The sequence below is a fragment of the Pseudochaenichthys georgianus genome, chromosome 21 (assembly GCF_902827115.2).
Source record: "Pseudochaenichthys georgianus chromosome 21, fPseGeo1.2, whole genome shotgun sequence".
Lineage (NCBI taxonomy): Eukaryota > Metazoa > Chordata > Actinopteri > Perciformes > Channichthyidae > Pseudochaenichthys > Pseudochaenichthys georgianus.
In genome coordinates, this window is record NC_047523.1 from 9,443,298 (window position 1) to 9,469,614 (window position 26,317).

Here is a 26,317-nt window from a genome sequence, read left to right on the forward strand (position 1 = left end):
ATAAGAAACAAGATGTGGTGAAAGCTGTGACATCTTCCAGAGCTGGTAAACTGATTAAAAGAAAGTATTAATTCGAGTGAAGATTCATGTCCGACAGAAAGCAAAGCGTAGGAATAGATCAATAAACACGGACAGTCCTCCAGATTTCAATCTGAGAATTGAATCAAAGTGGTCAAGTCTTTGGTTCAAAGCAAACGTCCCTGAGCAACGGCTACCTACATATCGAAACAGATTGGCCTGTCACCATGTAACAATAATGTTACCTGAGGAACAGGTTACACGCCGTCAGCGCTGAGACGTGATCCACCTTTGCTAAGTTCCGGATGAGAGCCACGTTCAACCTCATCCACCACAGCGGACCCGAGTTCCACTAAAGGCACGCCGGGAAGGGTTTCAGGAGCCACTCCACACTGGGCGAATCACTTCTGGGATCCTACTTTTGCCCGCCGAGTGGATTTAGCACGAGAGGGAGCAACTCTTGCAGAGATAAAGAGTCGGAAGTGTGGTCCCGGCTCTCCTCTCGCCGCCCTTCTCGCCGCTCCTCACACCGCGTATCGCCGCTCCTCACACCGCGTATCGCCGCTCCTCACACCGCGTATCGCCGCTCCTCACACCGCGTATCGCCGCTCCTCTTGCTGCTCCTCTTGCCGCTCCTCTTGCCGCTCCTCTTGCTGCTCCTCTCGCCGCTCCTCACACCGCGTATCGCTGCTCCTCTCCGCGCCTGTGCTACCGGCGGAGATGTAAAGTGGATTAAATAGCCGGTGTAACGCGGTGGGATTACCTTCTCTACTCTGCTGTGCTGCTGTAGCTGAGGCCTGGTTCCACCTTGCTCCGGGAACAGCGTGGATACTGTTGTGCTGGACTGGGAGAATGGCGGGTGTCGTGTTTCTGCTGTGCCTTTTCTTGGCTGTGCTGGACAAGGAGAAGATCGCTAGTCGTCCTGAACAATCTACTGGATTCGGGTATGTTCTGCCGCCCGCAGTGGACATCCCCTGTACAGTTTCGGAGGTGTTGCACAAACAATTGCTGGTTGCACTGTCGCGGACATTCATTTCGGAAAATGTTTGTCTTTCTCACATGCCTGCCACGATGGTCCTTCAGAATTGTTTTTTAAACTCTAATCTCACTTTCGCGAAGTTTACTGGTGACTCTAGATCAGCTGACAATGTATGTGTGTTGATTAAGAGGAAAAGGTGCTTGGTATTTTTATTGTTGTTACTATCAGGAAATGTACAGCCAAATCCAGGTCCACCGAGCAGTATTAGTCAAATAGCTACTCCTGCAGATTTTATATCTAGATCTGGGCTAGGTTTAATTCATTTAAATGTGCGTAGTCTGTTACCTAAATTAGATTTTGTCCGTATTTGGGCGAGTTCGACTGATGCTGATGTCATTGTCTTATCAGAAACGTGGCTAGATAAATCCATTTTGGCCTCTGATATTTACATAAATGGTTACAGTGTATATCGTACTGACCGGCCTAAAAAAGGTGGTGGCGTTGCCATTTATGTGAAAAATAAGTTTTGTGTAACTAATATGGTTTCCAAATCTGTTAGTAAACAGCTAGAATTTTTAGCCGTGAATATTGAGGTAACAAAGGGTCAACAGCTCATGGTGGTGGGCTGCTACAGGGCCCCTTCGGCTGTCAAGGACTCTTTATCGTCTTTGGCAAAACTGTTATCGCAACTTTCCTACAAGGAAATAGTGCTGCTTGGTGATTTTAATTGGGACTGGTTAACTTCTGTGTCAGAGGATTTTAAAAACCTGTGTACCTCATTGAATTTAACCCAGATTATAGACAGTCCTACTCGCCCAAATATTAAGTCCCCAAATAAATCCTCCTTAATTGATCTAATTTTAACAAATGTTCCACATAAATACTCATCTGTGGGAGTATTTGCTAATGATGTGAGTGACCACTGTGTTGTAGCCACAATTAGGGACACTAAGGTCCAAAAGGTTAAACCACGTGTCATCACAAAGAGAGACAAAAAACACTTTGTGGAGCAGGGTTTTTTACATGATCTGTTTGATTTTGATTGGGGTAGAATCAATTTGTGTGCTGATGTAGAAACTGCATGGTCTTATTTTTATCTTGGTTTTATGAAAATTATAGATAGACATGCACCTCTGCGTACATTTAGAGTGAAGGGACGAAACAATCCCTGGTTTTCTGCTGAGCTGTCCAGTCTCCTTCATGAGAGAAATAATGCTTGGGCTAAGGCTAGGAAATCAGGCTCAGAGGTAGAATGGCTACGTTTTAGGCAGCTAAGAAATAGCTTCACATCCCAAATAAAAAGTGCTAAATCAAAGTACTATTTGTCGGTTACCACAGAAAACCTGAATAATCCTAGGACATTTTGGAAAGCCATAAAATCGATTTCCACTGGTGATATCCCAAATGAGCTACCTCCGTGCCTTACTACAGCATCTGGCACTATATCAGACAGGGCTACTATGCTAAATTGCTTTAATGAGCATTTTGTGTCTTGTGGCTCTCTGTTTGGCTGTGTGGCTCCTGTGAACGCTCCAATCCTTGACTCTGAACAATGTGGTCTGGAAAACCCTTTCAGTTTTACTCCTTTAACTGTTGGTATTGTTCATGAAGCATTATCCAAGTTAGATCCTAGGAAACCGGCCGGCCCGGACAACGTAGAACCTTTCTTTTTAAAGATAGCTGCAGATTTTATTGCTCCACCTCTTACTTCTCTTTTTAAACCTCTCCCTCAGCACGAACACAATTCCAAAAGTATGGAAGTCTGCTTATGTCTTGCCTTTACTGAAAGGAGGGGAGGCAACTATTTTAAATAACTATAGGTCCATCTCTAAATTGTCAGTTCTGGCTAAGGTGCTCGAACGCTTAGTGAGTGAACAAGTAAAGGAGTTTTTATGTATAAATGATATCCTGTCTAAACATCAGTCAGGATTCAGAAAGCAACACAGCACCATCACTGCGACAATGAAAGTGGTAAATGACATTACTACTATTTTAGATAATAAGCAGAGTTGTGCAGCTCTGTTTGTTGACCTTTCCAAAGCATTTGACACCGTTGATCATCGCATTTTAAAGCAGAGGCTACTCAGTATTGGCATATCCAGCCTTGCAGTGGGTGGTTTGTGAACTACCTCTCTGAAAGGTCCCAATGTGTGTCATTTGATGGACTGTCTTCGGAATGGTTAAACATTTCTATGGTGTACCACAAGGTTCTGTTTTAGGACCACTTTTTATTCTCCATATATATTAACAAGCGTAGGGTGATAATGTGGATGAAGCTACTGTTACATTTTTATGCGGATGATACTGTGATGTACTGTGCAGGTCCCTCCATTAAAGAAGCTGTTGTTAAATTACAAGCTGTTTTTAACACTATTCAGACTCAGCTCTCTGAATTAAAGCTTCTTTTAAATGTGGATAAAACCAAGGTAATGCTCTTTTCAAAAGCTAAAAAGACACCAGAGCCTGTTTTAGATATTGTAACTACGCAAGGAACAAAACTTGAAGTTGTTGCCTGTTACAAATACCTTGGTATCTGGCTTGATGATTGTCTCTCTTTTAAACTTCATGTCAATAACCTGCTTAAAAAGCTGAGGGTTAGGCTAAGGTTCTTCTACAGGAACAAGTCCTGTTTCTCGCTTGAGGCCAGGAAAAGGCTAGTCACTGTGACCTTTGACCTGTGCTGGACTATGGGGATCTGGTCTATATGAATGCACCTGCCCATTGCCTGGTCAAGTTAGATGCTGCGTATCACAGTGCTCTGAGATTTGTCACAAATTGTAAAGCGCTTACACATCACTGTACACTGTATACCAAGGCAGGTTTACCATCACTCTCTGTACGGAGGCTCAGTCATTGGTACACGTTTATCTATAAAGCTTTGTTGGGTAAACTCCCGTATTATATCTGCTCTCTGATAACACAGAGAGTTGCAAGCAGCTATTGTCTGAGGTCACATGATGTAGTCTTGTTAGATGTGCCAAGAGCAAGGACTGTCTTCGGTAAGACAGCTTTTATGTGCGCAGCTCCACTTGCTGGAACAATCTTCAGCAAGAATTGAAACTGAGCAATCTCATTCCTCTGCATGTTTTTAAAGCTAGGCAAAATGAAATGCTTGCTGATACAATGGGCACTTGTAAATGTCTATAACTATGTATCCTGTAAATATAATGTATAATGTCCTTTATTGTTTTATGTTTCATGTGGAACCTATATGCTGCAGGTCTCCCTTGAAAAAGAGATCTATGATCTCAATGGGACCAATCTGGATAAATAAAGGTTAGAAATTAAATGAAATTATTAAAAAAAAAAAAACGTAATACGAGTAAAAGAAGTAAAAATAACTGTATATTAGATTAAACTTAAAAAATATTGTCATTTAAATGGTTTTCTTTATAATGTCCCGAATGACAATTTTGAATGTATAGATATATTTTACACAATCATTTTACAATAACAGATCTTGACATAGAGACCTAGTGATGTGACTCACAGCCTGTCTGCTACCAGCAGCTTTATGATGAAGCCTTTAGCCTCTCGGCAAAGGTCAGCAAACATGCTCTCCTCGAAAGCCACGTTATAGTTCCTGATGTTCAGCACGGAGCTGCGATCATTCTCTCCAGCAAATGGAGAAACTCCCGTCAGACTGAAAGCAGAAACAAATGCTTGCATTTAATAACAAGGCCACGGGGAGTCCTGAACAGGCCGAAAACTGACATTGATAATCATCATTCTGTAATACATTTAATAATGAATGCATAATAAGAACAATTGTACTCACAACAGGTATGCATATTACTCCAATTGACCTAGGAAAATACAAATAAAATTAGAAAAAAGGCATGTGTTAAGACAAAACAACCAAAAGTAAAGCTATCCTACCAGATGTCTGTTGCTTTTGACACAGGGCGTCTGACTGACAATTTCTGGTGCCCCAAATTCTGGTGTGCCATATTTGCAGTATTGAGCCTCGTCGGGTGTGACCTGCAGTGCGTTGCCAAGTCCAAATTCGGATCTGATCGCTTTGGGAGTCTGCCATGAGGAGTTATCAGGGCTGATGAAAGATAAAAAAAAAGGATTTCATAAAATGTTCTCAAATAATAAGGGCTCCAGTGCACTTAACATATAAAGTCAGTCAGGACGACAAAGGACAGTACCTTAATGTCCAGGTGTATAATGTTCTGATGATGAAGGTAATCCATGCCCTCGAGCATTTGTCTTATACATGAGCGTACCTGGTGGTTACAAAATGAAAACTTAGCCATATAGCAGTATATTAGATAATTCAATGATGTACATTTGGTCATGACATTGATATTGAAATATTTAGTATAGGATTGCTATGCAGGACTTACATCAGACTCCATTACAATAGATTTCCTTGTGAATCTGTCAAGAATCTCCTCATGGCATCTTCATATATTTATTAAGGTATTTCTTACTGTGACTTTAGAAGAAGCGCTTTATATATTTTTGTATTTACTCTCCAAGGCTAATCGCGCACAAAGCTTGAAATAAGGATACAGTTCAGTGATGATAATGACTGCATTCTTGTTCTCAAAGGCGTCCTGAAAGTAAAGGACTCTCTCGTGGTCCAGCTTGGAAAGCAGGTTCATCTCTCTCCGAGCAGACTCCTTCTTCTTGGCCCGTGTGGAGATAAACTTTGCAGCATACTCCATCTTGCCAACCTTCTGGGTCACGCGTTTCACGTAGGAAAAGGCACCTCTGGAGAAAAGAAAAATAAACTTAAATGTGTTCAAAATAGCTAGATGAAGGAATTGAAAGGGCCCTATCATGCTAATTTCCAGGTTCGTATTTTTATTTTGTGTCTCTGATGTGACGTGTTTCAATGCTTTTATGTGTGTGGGAGAGGGAACTTTGGGATTTTTCGCATTTGCAGACCATTTAAAGAGGCACAGAGACTTATATAACAGGAAGGGAAAACCCTTTCCGGCATTCTATTAAGATGGTTCCAATACAGACAGTGGTTCTCTTGCATTATATTTAATCAAAAAGACGGGATTTAAAATGCCTTACCTTCCAATTTCCTTGTGAATGTCATAGTTATCTGTCAGTCTGCGCATTTTCCTTCGAATCGTCTCCTCGTCATCCTTTGGCTCCTGTTTACGTGTAGCTGCAATAATAAGCACGTTTCATTAAGCAAAGGGACTTCCAAAGAATCACAAGGTAGAATGGTCATGTTTGTTCCATTTCTACGCTTGTTAGCCATGCAGTCAAGATTGTTCGATTTTTGTATGGCTCCGATAGATTGACCTCTCACCTTCATGTATTGTGAGTTCGGCCTTACAGGACACAGATCCCGTCAAGTTCCTGGCGGTGCAGGTGTAAACCCCGGAGTCTTCAGGGCGAGCGTTCAGGACCACCAGGGAACACTCATTATCATCGTACACAAATGTGTAATGACAACTCTCCGACAGCAGGATATCATTCTGGAAGCAAAAACGGTACATATTGATTTGATCTTGAAAGATTGCTGTAAACACTATTAGACTTATTTTAATGCTAAAAAGGATGAAAACCTTGAGCCAGAGGATGTCAGGAACGGGTTTGCCCTCCACAACCACAGCAAAGCGCGGAGTCTCCCCAGCACACACCTCCAAGTCCTCCATGATTGTTTCAAATGTTGGTGGAGCTGTGGATACATTGCAATACCAAGTTAGATTTAGCTCTATTTAGTTATATAAATAGATAGATCTGTGCCCCTGTATTAAAATCAGTTGGATGTTGCATGGATTCATGTCATGTTTTTGTCATTTTGGGAAACAAAGTCTTGGCTTTCAGAAGTTGTATTGATTGTAGAGAACATTAAGCTCCCAGTCTGATCAAATTCGGATATTAAATCACAAAGGTCTCAAAGGTAGTGGGGGTAGATCGCATGGCATTGGAAAAAAAAGAAGGAAAAAGAAAAAAATATCTTTTTATTTAATTTGTTTTAAAGTTGGCCTATCATCCATCCTTACTAGCATTTGCCACTTGATTGACGTACAGTACGCCAGTCTGAGTTGTATTGTGCCATACGGGTTCATGCAGTTATGAGGGAGCCTCACCTCCTCATCTGAAGCGCAAATGCGGCGCACTATTATGCGCTTATGCGGCGCAATTAGTGTAAGCGCAGTTTATCCGCCGTTTAGTCCACTAGCACCCCCTCCTGCGCTCGCGACACAGATTGGGCAGGGTAGATCTTTTGGGCGTGGTCATTTTAAAAGTAGCTCCCAAGCTGAAAAAGTGTGGGCACCCCTGTTGTGAAGGGACTACAAAAAGCAAACGGAGAAACTTAACAGCAGCGGCGCACGTGGTGTGTGCTGTGTTGAATTGAGTTAGCCTAATGATGTTCGGTCGATGGATGCTTACTGTTGAACATTATGAGAGCACTGCCTGCTTACAAGCTTTGTTACAGACTCACAAAGATTTCAAAATCATAGCTAATCCGGTGGGCAAGGGGTAAAGTCCCCTCATGATATCAAGCCTGGAGCCCTCTTTTAAAATAAAGTTGGCCAAAGAACTGTCAGCAAACAGTCACCATGATACGTGCGATCTTTTTCTCACTATTTGGGAGTCAAAGATATCACTGGAAAGCTTTAAAATCTCATCTTTTCAACAGTGTATGCAACTCAAAATGCTTTTCAGGGTCAGCGTGAGTGATTGTGATTGAGCAGGTCATATGCTGTATATGAATCAGTGTCCCACCCACCTGCCAGCTCCACGTTGAAGGTGCAGCTCTCACTGCCAAAGTCGTTGGAGGCCACGAACATCATCTCTCCGATGTCAGCACTCTTCACTTTAAGCAGCTTCAGCGTTTGCTGGTCATCATCTGGCATGGTCATCTCGTACAGGCCTGGCTTGCTGGAGAGGACCGCTCCCCTCCTGTGGAGAAGGGTTTACAAGTGATATGTAATCATGTCATAGTTAGGAGAGCAGTGAGTGAACAGTGGGCGGGTGGAAGGGGTCTTGATTGAGTGCAAGTCAGGACACAATAATAGACTTCACTGCTCTGGAATCTTTGATATTTAGAATCAAACAGCTGCCTGTATGCACTGTCATACTGTATTTACATTGTCAGTCATACTTTCATACACTCAGCCCACACGTTGGAAGCCTTTCTACCAGATACCACCTGACTTGGTTTAACTCATCATGTGATAACCACATGGATGTAACTATACATACTTTATTTAACAAATGGTTTGAGATTATTACGTTCCCTATTTAATATGTAATAAAAAATACATTTCTTTACTAGTTCTTTAAATTAATTTGTATCTTAATTGCTTTTTTAATAAATGTTTTCAATTGGTAAATAAATAAATAAAAAGTCATGAACACAAAACTGAAATCAGTGCAGCAGGCAGTACTGAACACTGACCATTATTAAAAGTTTAAAATATAACATAATGTTTTATTCTTTAATCTGTTGACTGAAAGGAAATTCTAGGAGTATCAACTTTGTAATCAGTAACGTTTTGTTTACTATTTAAATTACATATTTTTACTCAGTAATGACGATATGTGTTATTTAATATGTGTCCACATTATCAATACTGTCACTTGGATTGTCTATGTTGTAGTTCTATATATTATACTGTCATTCATGTTGATCTGTGAAAACTGTAAAGCTCCCTGAGACAAATGTATTCTTTGTTATATTGGGCTATATAAATAAAGCTTCATCATTTCATTTTGATAGATTACAATAAAATGTATTTCCTAATTGAATGACACAACGCCATAACATGTAACTATGTTAGCCCCAAACTCTGTGGACAACGACAAATACAACAGCACCTGTGGGTATACGGGTTGAAGCCTTTTACAATTTGTATTTGATTTATAATGTTAAAATCAGATTTTAAATATAAATTATTTATGGTGGAAAGAAATATCACAGGAAAATTACATGCATGTAAAATAAATGTAAAATAATATATAATAGTAGAAACTTGACAAAAGAGACACTGATACCTCTTCCAGAGGACGGCAGCGTTGACATGATTGAGGGTCACGGTGATGGCGACCGACTGATTTTCCATCACATACACAATGTCTGGCTTATCAATGATCACTGGAGCCTCCTGGAGGTAGGGGCCTAGAAGAGAACCAAAGTGTACCAACATGTATTTAAAAAACGGTTTGAGCGCACTGATGGATGGATGGGTTCTCATAAAGCAGGGGTGTCAAACTCAATTTCATCGTGGGCCACATTAGCGTTAAGGTTGCACTCAAAGGGCCGGTTGTAACTATATAAATATACATATATAAATATATAAAATAATGTATTATATTACATTATTGCCTCTGAATTGGATTATTATCAGATAGGATAATAACTTAGTAATTAACTACGTCTGAAAGCAGAAGTCTAGGGCAAATAATTGCAAGTCTCTTCAGTGCGCATTTCACAAAAGGAGATGCATTGTGGGACATGTAGTTTATGGGCAACCTGCTTCTGTAAAGTGGCATGTAAACTTATTATATTATTTGCAAGCTCTTGCGGGGCCACATAACATGAAGTCGAGGGCCGGATTTGGCCCCCGGGCCTTGAGTTTGACACCCCTGTCATAAAGAAACGAATGAGTGTACCTCGGTCCAGGAGCTGCACTGAGTCGGTGCTGGGGGAGGGCTTGCTGAAGGCTTTGGAGGTGATGGTCAGGACCCTGAAGGCGTAGCGCACCCCTTTGGAGAGGGTGCTGATGATGTAGGTGGTCTCCTTCAGGCCAGAAGCTATGATGGTCCACTGGATGGAGCCCAGGGCTTGCTGTTGGATGGCATACATCAGGGAGATGGGATCTGCACACAACAACAGGGAGTTAGTCTTCTGAACCTTACCGAATGCTACATCTTTCACAATGTCTATGTTTATATGCTTAACAACAGACTCTGTGACCTTCCAGTGTACTTTCCCTCACATATAGATGTGTGCATGTATGAAGGCTAAGAAAAAGCATCTTATAAAATAACTACACATGTACGGGCTCCAGTGTGGTTTGCAGAGGTCCAAAGTAAACAATGGGATCAATAACACATTAAAACATGTCTTACCTGTGTCTGTTTTTAAAAGAGATGAACTGACCGTCTTCCTAGTGTCTGGGCCCCTATTCTCAAGCTTCAAATAGAATGATCAAGATGTGTCATTTCTTTTAGTTTTGTGAATAAACTGAAACGGAAAAAGAGTTTGCAAAATGCAACAACACAGTGTTCACAACTATCAATCCAACAACAACAAAACAATTGCGTGACCTAAACTCCCAAGGAAGCTTCAAACAAAATCCTTATTTTTTATATTTATCATTTAAAAGAAATTAGAATTGACACATTTGATCTGGTGAACAAATAAATAGGACCATCTTTCTTGCGTACCGATGGAAGGGTCCAGCCTCCTTGGTTTCTTCCAGCTTAAGGTGATGGTTTTCCCGGTGATGGACTCGATCACTGGAGTGCCATCCGGAGGGTCAGGGAGTATATCTGGAGATGATGACAGTGCAATTAGAAGATTAGAAATGTTTCTGATCCGCCTTTGTCCGAAACAAATGTGCTAGTTCAAGTTGTTGGTTTGTATGAGAATCACCTGTGACATAGAGATGAGCGTAGCAGGTGGCCTTGCCGACTTTGTTAGAGATGACACTCTTGTAGACTCCGCCGTGGGCGTGGCACACGGAGCGGATGACCAGGCTGTGGACGTCACGAACTACAGGAGGGAAAGGAATGTATACGAAGTTGGGTATACTGGCCAGTTAGCATCTTTATCATCATTTTTATATATACAGTATTCAAATATATGTCATGCATTATAAATTCAATACAGTACATTTTCTATTTATCCTGATGCCAAGATTATTTGTCTAAATTATGGTTAGTATAAGTCTGAATATTATACAGTTCATACTGACATAAACCTTTACTTTTGTATTTAATTAAATGTATTTGAGCTAAAATTGTTACAGTTAGTGTATTTTCATTCTTGCCGAAAACATTCTTGTAATAATAAGAAAGCTAAATATGAGGCATCTGAAATAAATGACCCTGCAGTGCATTTTCTTTGTGAAGGCTTATGTCCCCATTACAGGCCTGAGCATCGGCTGAATGTTAACCATCAAATCCCTTACACTGTGTCATCTTTCTGTCCTCGGTGCTCTCAATCCGTTTGCCGTTGTGAAACCAGACGATGGTGGGGTACGGCAAACCCGCCACTTTACATTTCAGCACCGCCTCCTTCGCCTCGATCACGTCCAGGTCGTAAAGCGGTTTGATGAAGTCCGGCATGGTGAAACGCTCCACCTCGTTCTCTGGGACCTCGGGCTCCTCCGGGATCGATGGCATCTTCTCCAGTTTAGCCCTAAAGGGAAGAGAGGATGAAATATCCCTGTTTGTCTCTTACGGCATAAAATAACATTTGTGGAATACACAAGAGCTATGGCTCAGTATCCAAAGAATAACTCTTACATCTGTGAGGAGATAGCGGGCCGCGGTTCTTGTATGTAAAGTTCGGCTGAGCTCTCTGCCTCTCCGTGGTTGTTACGGGCTATGACGGTGTAAAAACCCTCATCCTCATTGGTCACATGAGAAATGAACAGAGAGTGGCGACCGCCTTCCCGAATGATTCTAACGTCTTCACTTTCTGTCAGCGGATGGTCTAAGAAGAAGATAAGAGTCTGTATTAATACATCCCTTTAGATAGAAAGTGTTACGAATCACAAAGTCAACAGATCAAAGGCTGGGCTGAGATGATATGTGATACAGCTAGGTGCTAACTGATGAAGTGCACCGTACCAAAGTGGCTCCAGATGACCTGAGGAGGCGGCGTCCCGCTGACTTTGCAGTCAAATCGAGCGTTACGCCCCTCGATCACTTCCAGAACGTCGAGCTTACGGGTGAAGAGAGGCTCAATCGAAGGGATGACTTTGAGTTTGCCACATGAAGTCACTTCCTCTGGAGAGTAGTAATGTCAATTCAGAAGAAGCAAAAGAGACAAACTAAAGTTAGTTAAAGCAGGTGGTAAGAAAGCAAGGCAGTGAGTTACGCAATTACATCATTTTTGTTCATAAAACTTCAATATAATGGAGAAATATCTACACACTTTATAAGTATCATGTATACCTATAACCTTCTTTAATCCTTTTTAATAATGAACCAAAACCATTCAAGTCAGTTTCTATTCTGGAGATACATTGGTTGAATGAGCTAATGGAAGTCAACATAGGTTGGTGCAGGAATGAGTCCTAAAACCTGTAAATCAGTTGACAATTGACACCCTTCGTTTCCCTTAAATAAAGTCAATGGTTTTTTGAACGCAGGTTTGAGATTTGATGTGTAAATAACATCCGTGGTTAACACCAGCTTGAGAGATGTTCACGTTTTGTGCTACGACATAAAATATGTCAATAAACACAAAAGTAAACGTCGTCACGCAGAACATTAGCTTCCGTTAGCTAAGCGGTAGTGATGTGAAGTCAGGCAACCATGATGCGGTTAGTAAATAGCCTAACGTTAGCTTTTTAATGCTGACAATTGCATTAATGCATATAAAACATAAAAGTGGTTTTAATGTGTGGACATTATCCTGCTGAACAAAGCGTGTAAAAATCATAAACGTGTGTTTGCCACAGAGCTAATATTATGCAGCATTCTAAAATCCAATGGAAAAAACCCATTGGCTTTTGCAGAGGGACTCCTTGCGATGCAGAAATCCGGGTCTGCTTACAAAAATGCGTCATTACTGCACTACCTAATTATGAATTTAGTTTGAGTAATCGGTTAGTAAAATCTTACTAAACTTTGATTTGAATTGTTGATGAGAAATCGTCTTTTTCTCATTAGAGATATTGTGACATTTATTCCTGACACCTACCTTTGGCGGTGCTGAGTTTGCACATGTACGTGCCGCAGTCGTCCTCGTGTACAGAGTTGAGCAGCAGCCGGCACTTTCTTCCATCAAAGTGCATCTTACAGTTGAGCAATGCGGGCTGGATCAGTTTCCCGTCGGAGAGCCAGTCCACGTCAGTGTCCTTGGGCCCGATGACATGACACTCGAACAGAACCGTCTCCCCGGCCTTGGCAGTGATGTCTCTGACCGGGCGGATGACAGCCAAGCCTGGCTCAACTGGTGGAGCTGGGAGCAGATACAGGACACTTTCTAAAGGGTGCTGTTTCGTGATACCTGAATTGTGTCACTGGTCATGATTGTTTTGTACGTTCTGAATCATTCCTGGACTTTTGAAAAGAAGCGTACCTTTTACCTCGAGCCTTCCTTCACACTGCTTCGTCCCATACTCATTAATGATCTTACAGGTGTAAATCCCAGAGTCCGATTTCACAGCCGACTTGATGGTCATCTCGAGATTGCCGCCTTCTGTCTCTCGTACAATGTGGCGTGGGCCTGTTTTTACTGTGACTCTGTCCCTCAGCCTACGAAAGAGTAGAAATAGGGGAACAATGGCTGCTTTGTTTTAAAACAAGAGATGAATCACGCATAAACCACTCAGAGCTTTTTTTAAACTTCATTTATATAATGAAAGATGACCAAGCACATGCTTATTTAACAACATGCTCTCTTCTGGCTGGTATGAAGGGGTGGGGGTGGGAAACATTATCCTGCCAACAATATGCTTAGCAGGTTCTTTTTTTGCTATTGTCACTCGTGAGTCATGACTAACTCCAATGACAGAACCTGCCTGTGAGGTCCGGCCTATTCTTGTCTGCTATATTACAGCTTCTTCTCTAGTGATAGAGCAGTGCACTTGTTTGGATCTCACTTCCCAGAAATTGGTGATAGTAATTTGACCTGGGACTGTCGCCACACACACACCTGCTTAGTAATACTGCTAATGCTTTCTTCCTTTGGCCGTAGGCTCTATCAACATTGGGCTTCCTAATCCAGCAACAGACATTTATTCAAATTAACATTGTGTAAGCATCTCCTCATATCACTTGTATGATGTCTGTGAATGACCTCAAATGTGTGAGCCCAGTTTGTCAGCTTGTCTCTCCTACGAATACTGCTACTTTTCATATTTAAATCATTCCATTAGTGAGACCAATTCAATATTAAATACTTATATCATCAATTAAATTCTCAGTGTGGGAAGCACTGTTTGTCAGACCCAGTGTATGCCCTGTTAATGACAAGGCAACAAGGGACAACTTCTCAGCAACATGGAGAAAAGTAGCCAGCTGTGCCCAATAGATAATCAAGACTGATGATCATTTTCATTCAACACTAAAGACTGTCCACTAGTGAATATTTACAGCAGCAGAATGGTGTATGTGGGATTACCTTCAAATCAACAACAACACCTATACGAATGAGAGAGCATGCCACCTGTTTAACAGGGTGGCTTATTGATGTGTTTTGAATTGTTTCTTAACAACTACAGAGCTTTATGGCACAGAGCAATACGATATGTGAGGCTTGGGTCTCTTCATGGGATTTGTTGACAATAATACAGATATAGAAGTAATGCCGGATGCTGCCCTATATAGGGGCAGCATTAAAGTACCACTGGCTGAATGAACACATAAGCAAGCGTCGTACAAACACTAAAGGACAGCCATTGTAAGGAAGTGCAATCCCCCTTGTTTCTGTTTTGGATGCCCGAAGCATTGCATGTGCAGTCTAGATAGTTGTCTAGGAGCGTATTAGTTTAACAAGACATTTGTGTTTCTGTGCACTGTGCAGAATGGAGAAAGTGTGTTGTTATTCTTCCCTTTGTCCTATTAGGACTCTCTCTGTCAGCCTTGAGAGTGTGAGGCAATAAACATGAATCTTCCACTTCCTGTATAACTGATGCATTAAAGCAGCATGCCCGAGAACAAACGATGCACTCCAGCAGGCTCGCTCAGGGTTTATGATACAGAGGAAGTCTGTTCTGTTTCCCGTGCAAGCAATGTGGTGAAGTAGTTGGATGACGGAGGGGCACCTACCAATAGAGCATGGGTTTGGGTTGTCCACTCATTCGGACAGACATGGTGACTTCCTGTCCTTCAATGGCAGCTTGATCACTCATCGTTACCTGTTGGACATGCAATGCAAGTTAGAAGGTGGAAGGTGCTTTCTACCAGAACATTTTATGAAATTTGAGTGCCAAATGTCATCCCTTGATATGTTGCACCATACCATCAAAATGCAGTTGAGTAAATATACTTATATAACATATAAAAGTAATAAGCTAAAAGGTAAGGTCAATTTGAATATTGACTGACTGAGCTCTGTGCAGTCTCACCAGGAATGCAGGGGATTTCCTGAATCGTGTGTCAATAGTTTTCCTGAGCTCCGGCCCTCCAAAATCCATGCCTTCCTCCAGGGGACTGAGGTACTCCTCATCAGATGTGATAGGGCTGCTGATATCCCGAGGCAAGCCCAGGTTGCCCCTTGGCTCCTGTGCAGACTCTGTAAAAGCAACATCATTATTATCATGGTGTAGTGTTTTTCTTATCCATCGGCTTTTTTCAGTTCAACTTTATTGTTGGTGACTGTGAGCACGGCGTGATGGAAAAACAGTTCAATGACTTTATCCATTAAAGAAAACAAAGCGGTCTTTAAAATGTAATTACAGTCTGAGCTGTCAAATGTGATCTCCAAACAATAGTGGATTCACAGTGGGTGGAGCCAGCGAGCTTCAGTGGGCAATTTATAGGTTCAGTTTTGCCTCTGAGTTGCTATGGTAACTATAAGTGAGGTTGTTCAGCTGGAATATATGGCACAGGCATTTTGCTCAGTGAGATAACGACGAGGGAGCAGGAGAGAAATCAGCTGAAACACAATGCATTGTCAGGAAGATACCACCAACATGTTTTGATAAGATCAAGAATTCAAAATGATTATAAGGTTAAGTACACCTTTTTTTAATATGTAGGGTATTTTAAAATGTCCTTATGGGGGGGGGGAAGTGTTTGATTCCATTTTGGCTGTAATACAAATGATCAGTTTATGAACAACTGATTTCATCCAAGTGGCGTGGGCAGACATCAGTGTTGATAATAAAACAATAAAAAACATTATTTTAGTTACATGAAAATGATCATTTTGACAAACCAAGCAAATAATAAACACTTTATTTTATCAAATTAAACCACCTTATAACAGTACTGTGGATAGGGACCTACGTTTCCTCTGATATCGCAGTCGTAACGTACCTGCTTTGATTAGAAGGACGGCGCTGCTGGTCGCTCTGCCCGTCTGATTAACAGCAGTCACACAGTACTTCCCACCATCGCTCATTTGAGCTGATTTGATGAGCAGAGTATGTCTTTCCCCCTCCACTTTCACCATGTAATTTGCAATGCCGGCGATTTCCGTATTCTCTTTCGTCCAGGTAACTTCAGAGAGAACAGAGAACAGAAATAAAGCTATTTGTGTGCTGATTGCCGAAATGAATAAAAAAAAAATCTATGAGGTTATTTTTAATTGTTCAAACAGGAACGCAACAGTACCTTCAGGAATTGGAGTGCCAGCAATGATGCATATTAACAGCACATCTGCACCAGCAGATGCTACAGTGTCCTGCAGGGGAAACTCAAATACGGGGGCCTCCATTGGGTCTTCTTCAGCAGACACGTAAGAATCGTCTGAAGAGTCTGTTAAATAAAGACAAGCCAGGAGTCATTTCATTCCCTGCGATCAAATAAGAGGAAATTCCCCTTTGGTAAGGAATGAGTTATTGGTTGATTAAACATGAAAAGCAAGCACACTGGATCTTCACACTACAACAGACAGCCAAATGAAAGAAGCTCAACAAATCTGACCTAACTCTGGAGACAAGGGTCGAGTGCGACGGTTCTTCCCTTTGGTCTTCGTCTGTCGTCCCTCTTTGCCACCAGCAGTGATCTGCTGAGGCTCACTTGTCTTCACAGGGACATCCACCTCCATCTTTTCATCTTCAACAATAATGGTGGGGATTCGCATCTTTATGGCAGTTTTAGCTGGATCCACTTCCTTTCTGTTCTCCGTTGGAGTAACTGGGGACATCCTTGGGTGTTTCAAAGGAGGTTGAGGAGAGAGCTCTTCCACAATGTCGACTCTTTTTTGCACCAGTGGGCTTTCAGATCTGTTTTCAATTCTTCTCAATGCGACCTCAATTGGCGTCTTTCTCCCTGAAGTCTCATCTTTTTGAGACCCGAGAGATTCTTGGAAGAGCGGGGATTCTTGCAACCGAGATACTCTTTGTACGAGTGGACTAGGTGGCCTTCGTTCAACCTTGCGAAACGGCGACTCTGCCCTTTGTTGATGATATAATGATGGTGACGATGATCTCTGAACTATTTCCGTTAATGGACTGACTCTACTTAATTCTCTGACTGATCGTTGTCCTGGTAAGTCGGATAACTGCATGGACTCTGGGGTGCCTGCAACTTCCCCAAATCTACTGATGGTGACAGAAGTTGAACCTGTTCGTGCTATCTTTTGTTGTTGCTGAATGGGTTGAGAACTGTGTTCCTTCTCTTTCTGTTCCTTTGCCCACTGGGCACGCTCCCTTTCTTGGAGCTTCTGAAGGACTTGTGGTGGAATAGGTTCGATTTTCCTGAACGGCTGGCGCTGTTTGCTCTTTAGGGTGAGCTGTTCAGTTGAAAACGACTTCTTCATATGAGGTCTACCCACTAGTTTCTTAATGCGCTGGAGCTCCTCAGTGAACTTGTTCTCAATGTCTTGAACTTTTTGGGTGATGCGAGGTTTGTCCTCGAGGGAAGCAGCTCTCTGTCTAAACATAGATCTCCGCTCAGCGGCATCCTCTTTCAAAGCCTCCCTCAGATCTTCCCTTGAACTTTCTCTAGAGATACCCAATCGACTTCCCCCATCATCTGAATCTACAGATCCCGCGCGATTGAAGCCTGCCCAGGATCCTCCAGAGATCGAACCCTCTGGAATATCAAGGCTTCTTCTCCGCTCTTCTAAACCACGGACCTTCTCAAAAACCTTTGAGCTCGCCCTCGTAAGCTTTGGGGACGGTCTGAGATTAAACTCTTTCCTGGAGTACTCGCTCAGCGGAGTCTGCGATCGTGACTCATGGGGGTTACTCTGAGACAGAGATCTTGGTTGCTTGACTTTTTCTTCAAACTCCCCGGGAACTGTGTCTTGGTAATCAGTTGGCAAAACAGCTTTCTTCCGCAAGTTGATAGGTGTAGTTGAACCAGAGCGACTTGGCATTGGAGAGGTGGAGGGACGCTTGATGAGTCTTGGCGATGGGGGTGGGAGGGCTTGTGGGGGAGATTCTCTTGAAAAGTTCTCTGATTGGCTCCTGAAATAGAGGATTTGAAGCAAAATCTGTTGGAATCGGTAGTTTGTTACTTGTTCACAATCTATTGTATTTGTATTGTATTTTAGTATGGAATTTTAGTCCAATTATACAATCAGCACATTGACGTCGTTGAGAAAACGCCTATTTTATTTGCATGTCTTTCTTGCCTGGTTGCGTTAGAGTGATCCTCATGTCCATGTGTTCTACTGTCATCTTCTGCACATGTGTCCATCACTGCATTTCATGTAAAGAGGAAACATTAAAGCAATCAGGTTCTTGCATTAAGTACGAAACAAGGCACATTTGTTCAGCCAAAGCACGATTTAACTGACTGTACATTACTAACCCAGCACCAAATGCAGACAGACAAACCTAGTATGGTAACCACATTGGAGTAATTAGCAGCCAAAGAGCCAGTATTTCCATAATAAGGAAAAAAAGGAGAGCGAATTAATGAAATGAAAGAAATACATACGAATACCATTACAGGTAAATGTGAATAATATAACTTCTAACATCTTTATCATAAACACTTAATGGAGTGATAATAGATCACTGTTTGCAGCCCACGGGTGGCCAGGTAACCCTAACCCCCTTACATCTCAGGATTCTCATTAATGTCTATAAATGTTGAACTATTGTAGCATTAATGGTCATCAGTGAAACAGAAAGTAAATCCATAAATCTAAAGTATTAATTGCATCTTAAAACATGGTGGATACCTTTATGCACAGCCTGGTCCTCAACATCCCAACTATCTTCTTTGGTCTCGTATTGGTCACCTTCATCCTCTGTTGTTTCAGAATCTGAAAAATATAGAAAACAATCATAAGACATCTATTCTCCCAAGATTATATTTTGACTGGAGAAAGGTTTGAAGATGACTATTAGTTGGGAATTATAGCACAAGTGCTTGAATACAAGTGTAAAGAGAATCCCTCATTTTATAAAAACATTTACAAAATGAATTCCTTTTTTTTTTTCGTCACTAATGGAAACCCAGGAGTCCATATCTGCAGAAAGGGAGCAAGCATGCTGTTACCATGGGAACTAATGCACTACATTATCCTTCTCACTTTACTCTTTATTAGTGTTTGGAGAAAGGAAATCGAAAAATCCCACAGCATATTAATGTTGAAGGGGATGTTTCAATACAGCAATATCTTTATAACACAATCAGCTATGAAAAAAACCACTTAAGTTTTCTGTTGCATTGGACCTCATCTATACTTGAATATGTTATTGGACTTAAAACGTTGTTTCCCGCAGGGTCTCATTATCACAGCTAAGCTAAATGTACTCAGTGTGTTGCAGCTGAATAGTTGCTGAGTCTTTATTATTCATAATTTTCTCATCAGCATCTGCAAGTTAAATTGAAGGAAGGGAATATAATACTGCACATAGAAGCAACACCATTAAAGAGACAATCCTTATTTACATTTCATCCCCTAAACATTGATACAAATTGAGTGAAAATGCAGTCATTGGTAGAACTTAAAATAGAAAAGCCTTATTGAGTCATTGGCATCCCAGCAGCTCTCCTGAGGTATTTGCTCAGTAGGTGGACTTATTTATAAAACCACCAGCTATGTGTTTTTCCCTTGCAGTAAGAGAACACATACTGTTGGCCATATAAACACGGTATTGTATAACCAAAAACGATACATTCGCAAATAAGTGTTTCCAACACAATTGTTTTCCCAGAATTACCCAAAATATATCCAAGTCTCACATTCGTTTCCAATATCCATTACAGTAACCAGTTCTATATCAGAAAAGTCACAACATGTCTAATGATGAAACAGCGATTCTAATAGCAAGCCATTTGTTAGTTTGATTATAAAAATAGGATGTGAAAACCAAAAATGGTCCTGTCAGTTAGCAAGGAAAAGTGTCTGTCGTCACTCTGCCTTGATTAAATAAGAACGCAGATATTGCTACTTATACTATGTGCACTCATTTTAGCCATGCTGGTGTTGCTTGAGGGATGTCCCACCAATTCAGTCCAAACTGAAAAGAAAAAGAAAATACGTGGAATCATTCGTGATGTGTCTTACTTTGGGGTTCCATGAGGTTTCATTAAAGAGCCAGGTCAATTCTCCACACATCAAATGAGATATCTTAACAACAACAAGGTGGATGGCATTATATTTGATACAGACATTAATTGTTCCCAGACCATGTATTCTAATGACTTAAGTGTAGCAATAAAAGAAACAAAAACATCAATGGACCCGAAACGGCAAAGAAGGTAGCACAAACTGATAATGAACATGTGTCATCGCAAATGATTAAGAAAGAAAATGCATCACACACATAATGTTTTTGTGAGGCACTGAATACAATGCAAAACGTTTCGCAGCGGCAGAAATTCGATTGACTAACAACATGTTTCCTTACACAAACCCTAGTATCTTCCTTTGGGATTCTGGTGTTCACATTGTCTGAGAAGCAGTGCACAATTAACTTCGTTAACATATTAGAGAGACTCTTTTCAATAATAGTGAAATGTGTTTATTAGTTTTTAATTACTGAACAGGAAATGTTTTTGAGTAGTAAGCAAGTTCCAGAAGAAGAGACATCATCACACAGCTCAATTAGTGATCTGCTTGACAGGTGCATGACGGCAGCACGTGGGGTATTAGTGCAGACATCCCACAATGATCCCAGGGAAGTACGGTTCATAAGACGTTCATTGGAATCCCTCCCAAAGCCACATCGCTCACGTGAAATCCCCCAAAAGGAGCGTTATACTTTGTTGAGTACCACGTCAATGTCTTAGTGTTGCTCTTTGTTGTTGTGACATTTTATGAAGAGGAAAAAAATGATGATTCTTGATTCTATTTTCAATTCTGCTTAATTTAAGAAAATGTTTCCAGTTTAGGATAATGGTAATAGTTTTATAACTTGCATTTGTTTGAAGTAAGTTCAAGGCTGTAGCATTGTGCTTAGCTTGGTGATTTCTAATGATATCTTCTTCTGGCCAAGGTGATTATATTCCACTGGAACATTGGTATCTGTTTTGTCTTTTGATTACAGCTGTACAGAGAAGCGTCATCTCCTATTAACATTGTCCTTGTATCTGATATTGTCAGTTGACAAAACATTGAGCGGCCAGTTCAGCAGTAATGCTAATAAAATGGTCCACATTCCACAACATATTTGACTGTATTGTTGTTCTACGTATAGTAAATGGTTGAATCAGTTGATAATAAACAGTAAGACGATCGACAAAGACAACATTAAATAGCACTTGCCTGATATTTTCTTCGGTCTGGATTTTTTTTCATGGTCACTGTTGGTATGTCCTCAAAAGGTATTTTTCGTCTCGGCTTACATTCGGCAGCAGGGTATTCCCCGAAATACGCTGGGGGTTCCGAGCCATTACTACACGCCTAAATCAGGACGTTTTCTATCAAAACGCCAGCTACTAATATCTGACTCGTAGGAAACAGCTCCAACTTGTTATATACTGTAACCTGCAAGTAAAAGCTTCTCAATCAAATGCAAAGGAAAATGGAAAAAGGCACTTTGGTCCATTATATAACAAGTTGCACCTCAGAGTGGCAGCACTTCTTCAAAAAGAATCCGTTTCTGAAAAGCACGGAGCACAGATCTCCATCCGCAGGTGGAAATGTCTGTTGAATGCATATCATCCACTCTGAGGGAGCCCCCCCTGTCCACACAATAGCCAGCGATAGTGTAAGCATCTTCCCCCGCTGTGTTCCACCCCACAGGCAGTGCACACCGATAGGCAGAAAAACCAGTGGGAGTGATCCAGCCCTCTAGAGATCACTGCTCTTCAGCATTGGTTGACATTTTTCATTTCCCCCTTCCTCCCCATGTGTCTGTGTCTTATTCTTCAACCGGTCTAACGAGCCGATGTTGTGTTGTCGGCAAGAGAAAGGGGGGAAATCGCTGCAACAGCTAAAGGGACCTCCTCGCTGCTCTCTGCATCACTCAAACACTGTGAGCTCTCACAGCAAATGTGTGAGCTGGCTGCTGAGACACAAAGCAATCATATGTCCAAAGGACGGGGTGGATTGAATTGCTCTACTCACCGCGCTACACACAAAGATAATAGATACATGACAATCTCAACTGCTGCTTCTGTTTGATACATTTGGTGCAATACATTTTCAATGTTCTAACATGCTACAGTTTGAATGACTCAATATCTAAGGATTCTTTCTCCTGAGAAAAGGAAAAGGCATTACTGCTTACACATATCACCGCACCGAATATAAGCCGGTAAACTATATACATACGCTTGGGAATGGCCTTTCAATTCACTGAGCAGCACACTGTGCTCATGACAACATGTCATGCTGACTGTTTTATCAAACACTGTACCTTGGTACATTCACATGTTTTTAATAAACCTAAAGATCTTTGTCAAACATAATGGTACATTAATAATAACTCACAGTAAATAAGTGAGGGTTACAGCCGCAAAATGTTGTGTTATCACTTTTATAATTCAGGCTTAATTCTATAAGTTCTATCTTATCTTAATGACATGATTTGTGATTATGTTATGAAGGACTATGGAGAGGGCTGTTTCTTTCCTTGGTAGCTGTACTTCACTTATATGTGAATTGACATGATTTGACCCAACTGGAGATGTCATGATCCTCAGTCTTGTTACAAAAATGACATTTGTTTTAGCAGTTTGAGACAGGCTATGTGTTGGAATGTATGCATATCAGTTTGTCTGAGTAATGTGTTATATTTAAGTGATTTTTCACGATATGTGTCAACAAATGGATATAGAGGCTGACAGTCTTATGTCTTATGGTTACTGTTACTTATCCAGTGTTACATACTGATTCTATAATGCTTATAATTGCACCTTTAATGTGAAAATGTGCATAACTGCTGTTTGACTTCAGTGAATCTGTGATAAGAAAAGCCAAGAGGCAGCTGTAGTAGTAAGTGACTTCAATATTCAGAAAAGTAAATATTTTCATTTGTTTTTGTTTTAATGGAGTCTAGTCGGATCAATCACGCCTTTGGTTCCCAGTCAGAAAAGGCTGTCTGACGTCACGGTAACGAAGTGAAAATAAACTAAACTTAGTATACATTTAAATTGATATTGTTTTTTAACGGTGGCAAAATAAGTTTACGTTTCCCCTCTAAACTGGGAGCATGCCGACCGCCATCTACAGTAAGTAATACATTAACTATGGATAAGTACTCCAATAAAGTAAAACTAATTACAGTTGGTTATATTGGTTATTTCATTTTGATAAATGGGCAGTGAATGTATACTACATACAGAAACTGATTATAGGTTCTCAACAAAAAATGATTAGCATTCAAAAAGGTAAAACATATTCCTTAAGCTCTCCTTATATAGCTGATTTGGCAAACCGAACATTCTGCAATTTGCTGCAATGTTTAGCTATTGTTCACCCTTAAATTGTACAATTGTTTTCAAAGTAGTTTCCCTAATCTAGTCATTAATTCAGATTGCTGTGATTATGACAAAAGAGCCTGCTACTAAACTCTAACAGACTCCATAATCACCTTCTTACACAATAAACAACGTTCATTTGTTGATCTTCTATTATCAATTCTAACTTCCTGTTAAAGCAACCAGGGGATTTCCACAGCAGCTCCACCTGCTCAAACACATTAATGGTCCAGGAGGAGGACAACATGGTGAGGTAACTATCAGAACATACTGGAAAGGTGCCATGGTCATGCTTAGTGGTGACATCTCCAGTTCCCGGTATTAGATCTCTCAAAAGAGTATCTTACATACAAGCTTTAAATCTGCATCCCTTCTCGTGAACTCCCATCAAACTGTCAAAATATATATCATAATTACGGTTCAGCAATTACTATTTCTTACGTCCGAAACATATTTTAGTGTACTGTTAAGTTGTTAAATGAGAAATGTTGTGACGCAGTTGCCATGTTCAAAACAGTCGAGCCAAAACAAGCCCCGCCCACTGGGTGGAGCAAATGTATCCAGGTATTTTTTTTTGTTTTAGGGCCTCAAATTTACAGTTTTAGTTCCCTTTCTTTAAAGTGAATTTAAAATGTAGATTGATTATGTTTATTTAATTTTAGCTTTGATTTCATTATTTTCACATTTCCATTATTTATTTTTTTGTCTTCATAATCAACTGAGCGCACATCAAAAGCAGAACTGTAAGCCTATCGAGACATTATTCGGTGAAAACAATACAGATCGTCAAAGATGCACGACCTTCGACATATGGGAGACTTATTTATGCTCCTGCGTTTTTAGTCGATGTTCTGGATTCGGAATCAGCTCTATTGACTGATCAGTGGAGGGAAAAATAGTCATAGAGGGCCGGGGCTAAAATAAGCAGTGATGTCTTCCTGTGTAATAGGAGAGACGTTGGCCTGCTAACATCACAAAAATCTAAGGCCTGGCACATTCCGCTGTATAAATAACTATGGAGAGTTGGTGGACGAGGGGGGGGCGGTACAGAGGGACATTTTCAAAGAGGGAGAGAGAGAGAAAGGGTTCAAGCAGTTTCAGAGAGTGATGGGACAGCTGGAGATACTAACATGGCAAAGCAGCAGAGCTGAATCAAACTGAAGGTTAAAATGGAGAACCAAAGGAAAACTTGTTTTCGAGCCACGTCTAGAGAATATGATATGAAGATTATCACTACTGAATACTAGGAATACTGTGGGGCTACCACTGCTTCTGAATTCCCTATAATATAACCTGTGTGGCTAAAAATTGGTCTAGTTGTAGATAACTTTGCATCTACCACAAGTAGGGCTTCATAGTTAAACAAGTCTTGATCAAAATCACATTATTGACTAGCGCAACATCCAAATCGTAGTGAGCGCAACATTGGGTAAAGGCCAACATTTCAAAAATATTTCAAATAAGCATTGTGTTGCTGCAGAGAAACTGGCCTATGAACGCTATTCTACAGACGAATGAAAAGCCTTGTTTTTGTACGTTCCAAAAAATAATCACAAGATAAGGTGAATGTTTCAAAATGATCAGTCACTCCAATATTGCGAAACATATTGCAATTGCAATATCACTCAAAATAATGTATTACTTACTTTTTCCAAATAATACAGCCCTTACCACAACACAAAAAAGGAGTAAATGGATTGTATAGTATTATTATTATTATATTGTAAGTGCCTGTTAATGCTAACAATGCTATTGTCTAGCAGGAAGTCGTAACACAGAGCCATGGAAATCTCTGTTGCTTCGTTTTTTGGAATGTCTTCTGTGAACTGTGTGAATATGATTACTGCCATCATACAGTATCACACGGTTGTGGTGAAATAGCTCTCTCGTCTTACTTCTCTATTTTATGTATTTCAAAATATAGGGGCTCACCTAATGGGACGCACGCAATAATAGTATATATGAAACAGTGATAGTGTGTAAACAACACATTTCTGCCATCAAATATTTGAAATTGCGGATCAAGGGTGAAAGTAAATGTTGTCAAACTCAAGATTGATACTAACCAATGAATGACTATTCGCTAAAAGAAACTGGTATTATTTCATTATTAAAATGATTGGCTGCTTCATTTTCTAATATGCAATATTCTGAAAAAAAAGTTTTTTAAAAAGTATTTTACAAGAAAATTACTTTCCCAAGACCCACCCTGAAATGGCATCTTTTTTGTGAACTAAGCATGTCGTTCATGTGGCAGTACTGCATTGATGGTGCATTGTTGGTGTGGACTCTATCCAAGCATCCCATTACTGTTAAGAAAATGTAACACACTGTGGTTTCTCGCTGCCCACACTAAAAGGAATCCTTGTCATCACGTTGCCCAGTCTGCAGTCATCACCACTTTTTTATCACCAATTTCTTCTCCTGAGCTTGCACTAAGCAGATATCAATATGTACGCAGCCAGTCCTTTATTCTACGTCAGAGAAAGCAGAAACTTTACTCGTGTGCAACTGCATTCAGCAGTGAAGAGTCTTTACATATCCTCGCTCAGCTGTTTTAAATTGAAGAGTGAGTTTCCTCATTCCGCATTCACACTGCGGAACAATGACAGACTACTTGAGCTGATATATGAGAGGATATTTGTGGAGCTGGTATTGTCA

General features: G+C 40.7%; 1 protein-coding gene across 1 annotated transcript in view; it reads right to left on the reverse strand.

The window, feature by feature from the left end:
- The window catches only part of spegb (striated muscle enriched protein kinase b), a 45,658-nt gene that overhangs the window by 16,670 nt on the left and 2,671 nt on the right, over nucleotides 1-26,317 (reverse strand). Inside the window, 28 exon segments of the mRNA XM_034109392.1 lie at nucleotides 4,488-4,659; nucleotides 4,787-4,803; nucleotides 4,877-4,902; nucleotides 4,904-5,000; nucleotides 5,002-5,048; nucleotides 5,152-5,229; nucleotides 5,350-5,407; nucleotides 5,519-5,719; nucleotides 6,032-6,128; nucleotides 6,276-6,444; nucleotides 6,535-6,647; nucleotides 7,707-7,879; nucleotides 8,975-9,098; nucleotides 9,593-9,799; nucleotides 10,370-10,474; nucleotides 10,578-10,697; nucleotides 11,116-11,345; nucleotides 11,453-11,642; nucleotides 11,780-11,938; nucleotides 12,858-13,118; nucleotides 13,239-13,414; nucleotides 14,930-15,018; nucleotides 15,229-15,395; nucleotides 16,142-16,324; nucleotides 16,439-16,582; nucleotides 16,751-18,240; nucleotides 18,408-18,474; nucleotides 18,963-19,046. Coding sequence (XP_033965283.1) covers nucleotides 4,488-4,659; nucleotides 4,787-4,803; nucleotides 4,877-4,902; nucleotides 4,904-5,000; nucleotides 5,002-5,048; nucleotides 5,152-5,229; nucleotides 5,350-5,407; nucleotides 5,519-5,719; nucleotides 6,032-6,128; nucleotides 6,276-6,444; nucleotides 6,535-6,647; nucleotides 7,707-7,879; nucleotides 8,975-9,098; nucleotides 9,593-9,799; nucleotides 10,370-10,474; nucleotides 10,578-10,697; nucleotides 11,116-11,345; nucleotides 11,453-11,642; nucleotides 11,780-11,938; nucleotides 12,858-13,118; nucleotides 13,239-13,414; nucleotides 14,930-15,018; nucleotides 15,229-15,395; nucleotides 16,142-16,324; nucleotides 16,439-16,582; nucleotides 16,751-18,240; nucleotides 18,408-18,474; nucleotides 18,963-19,046 — 5,044 coding nt within the window.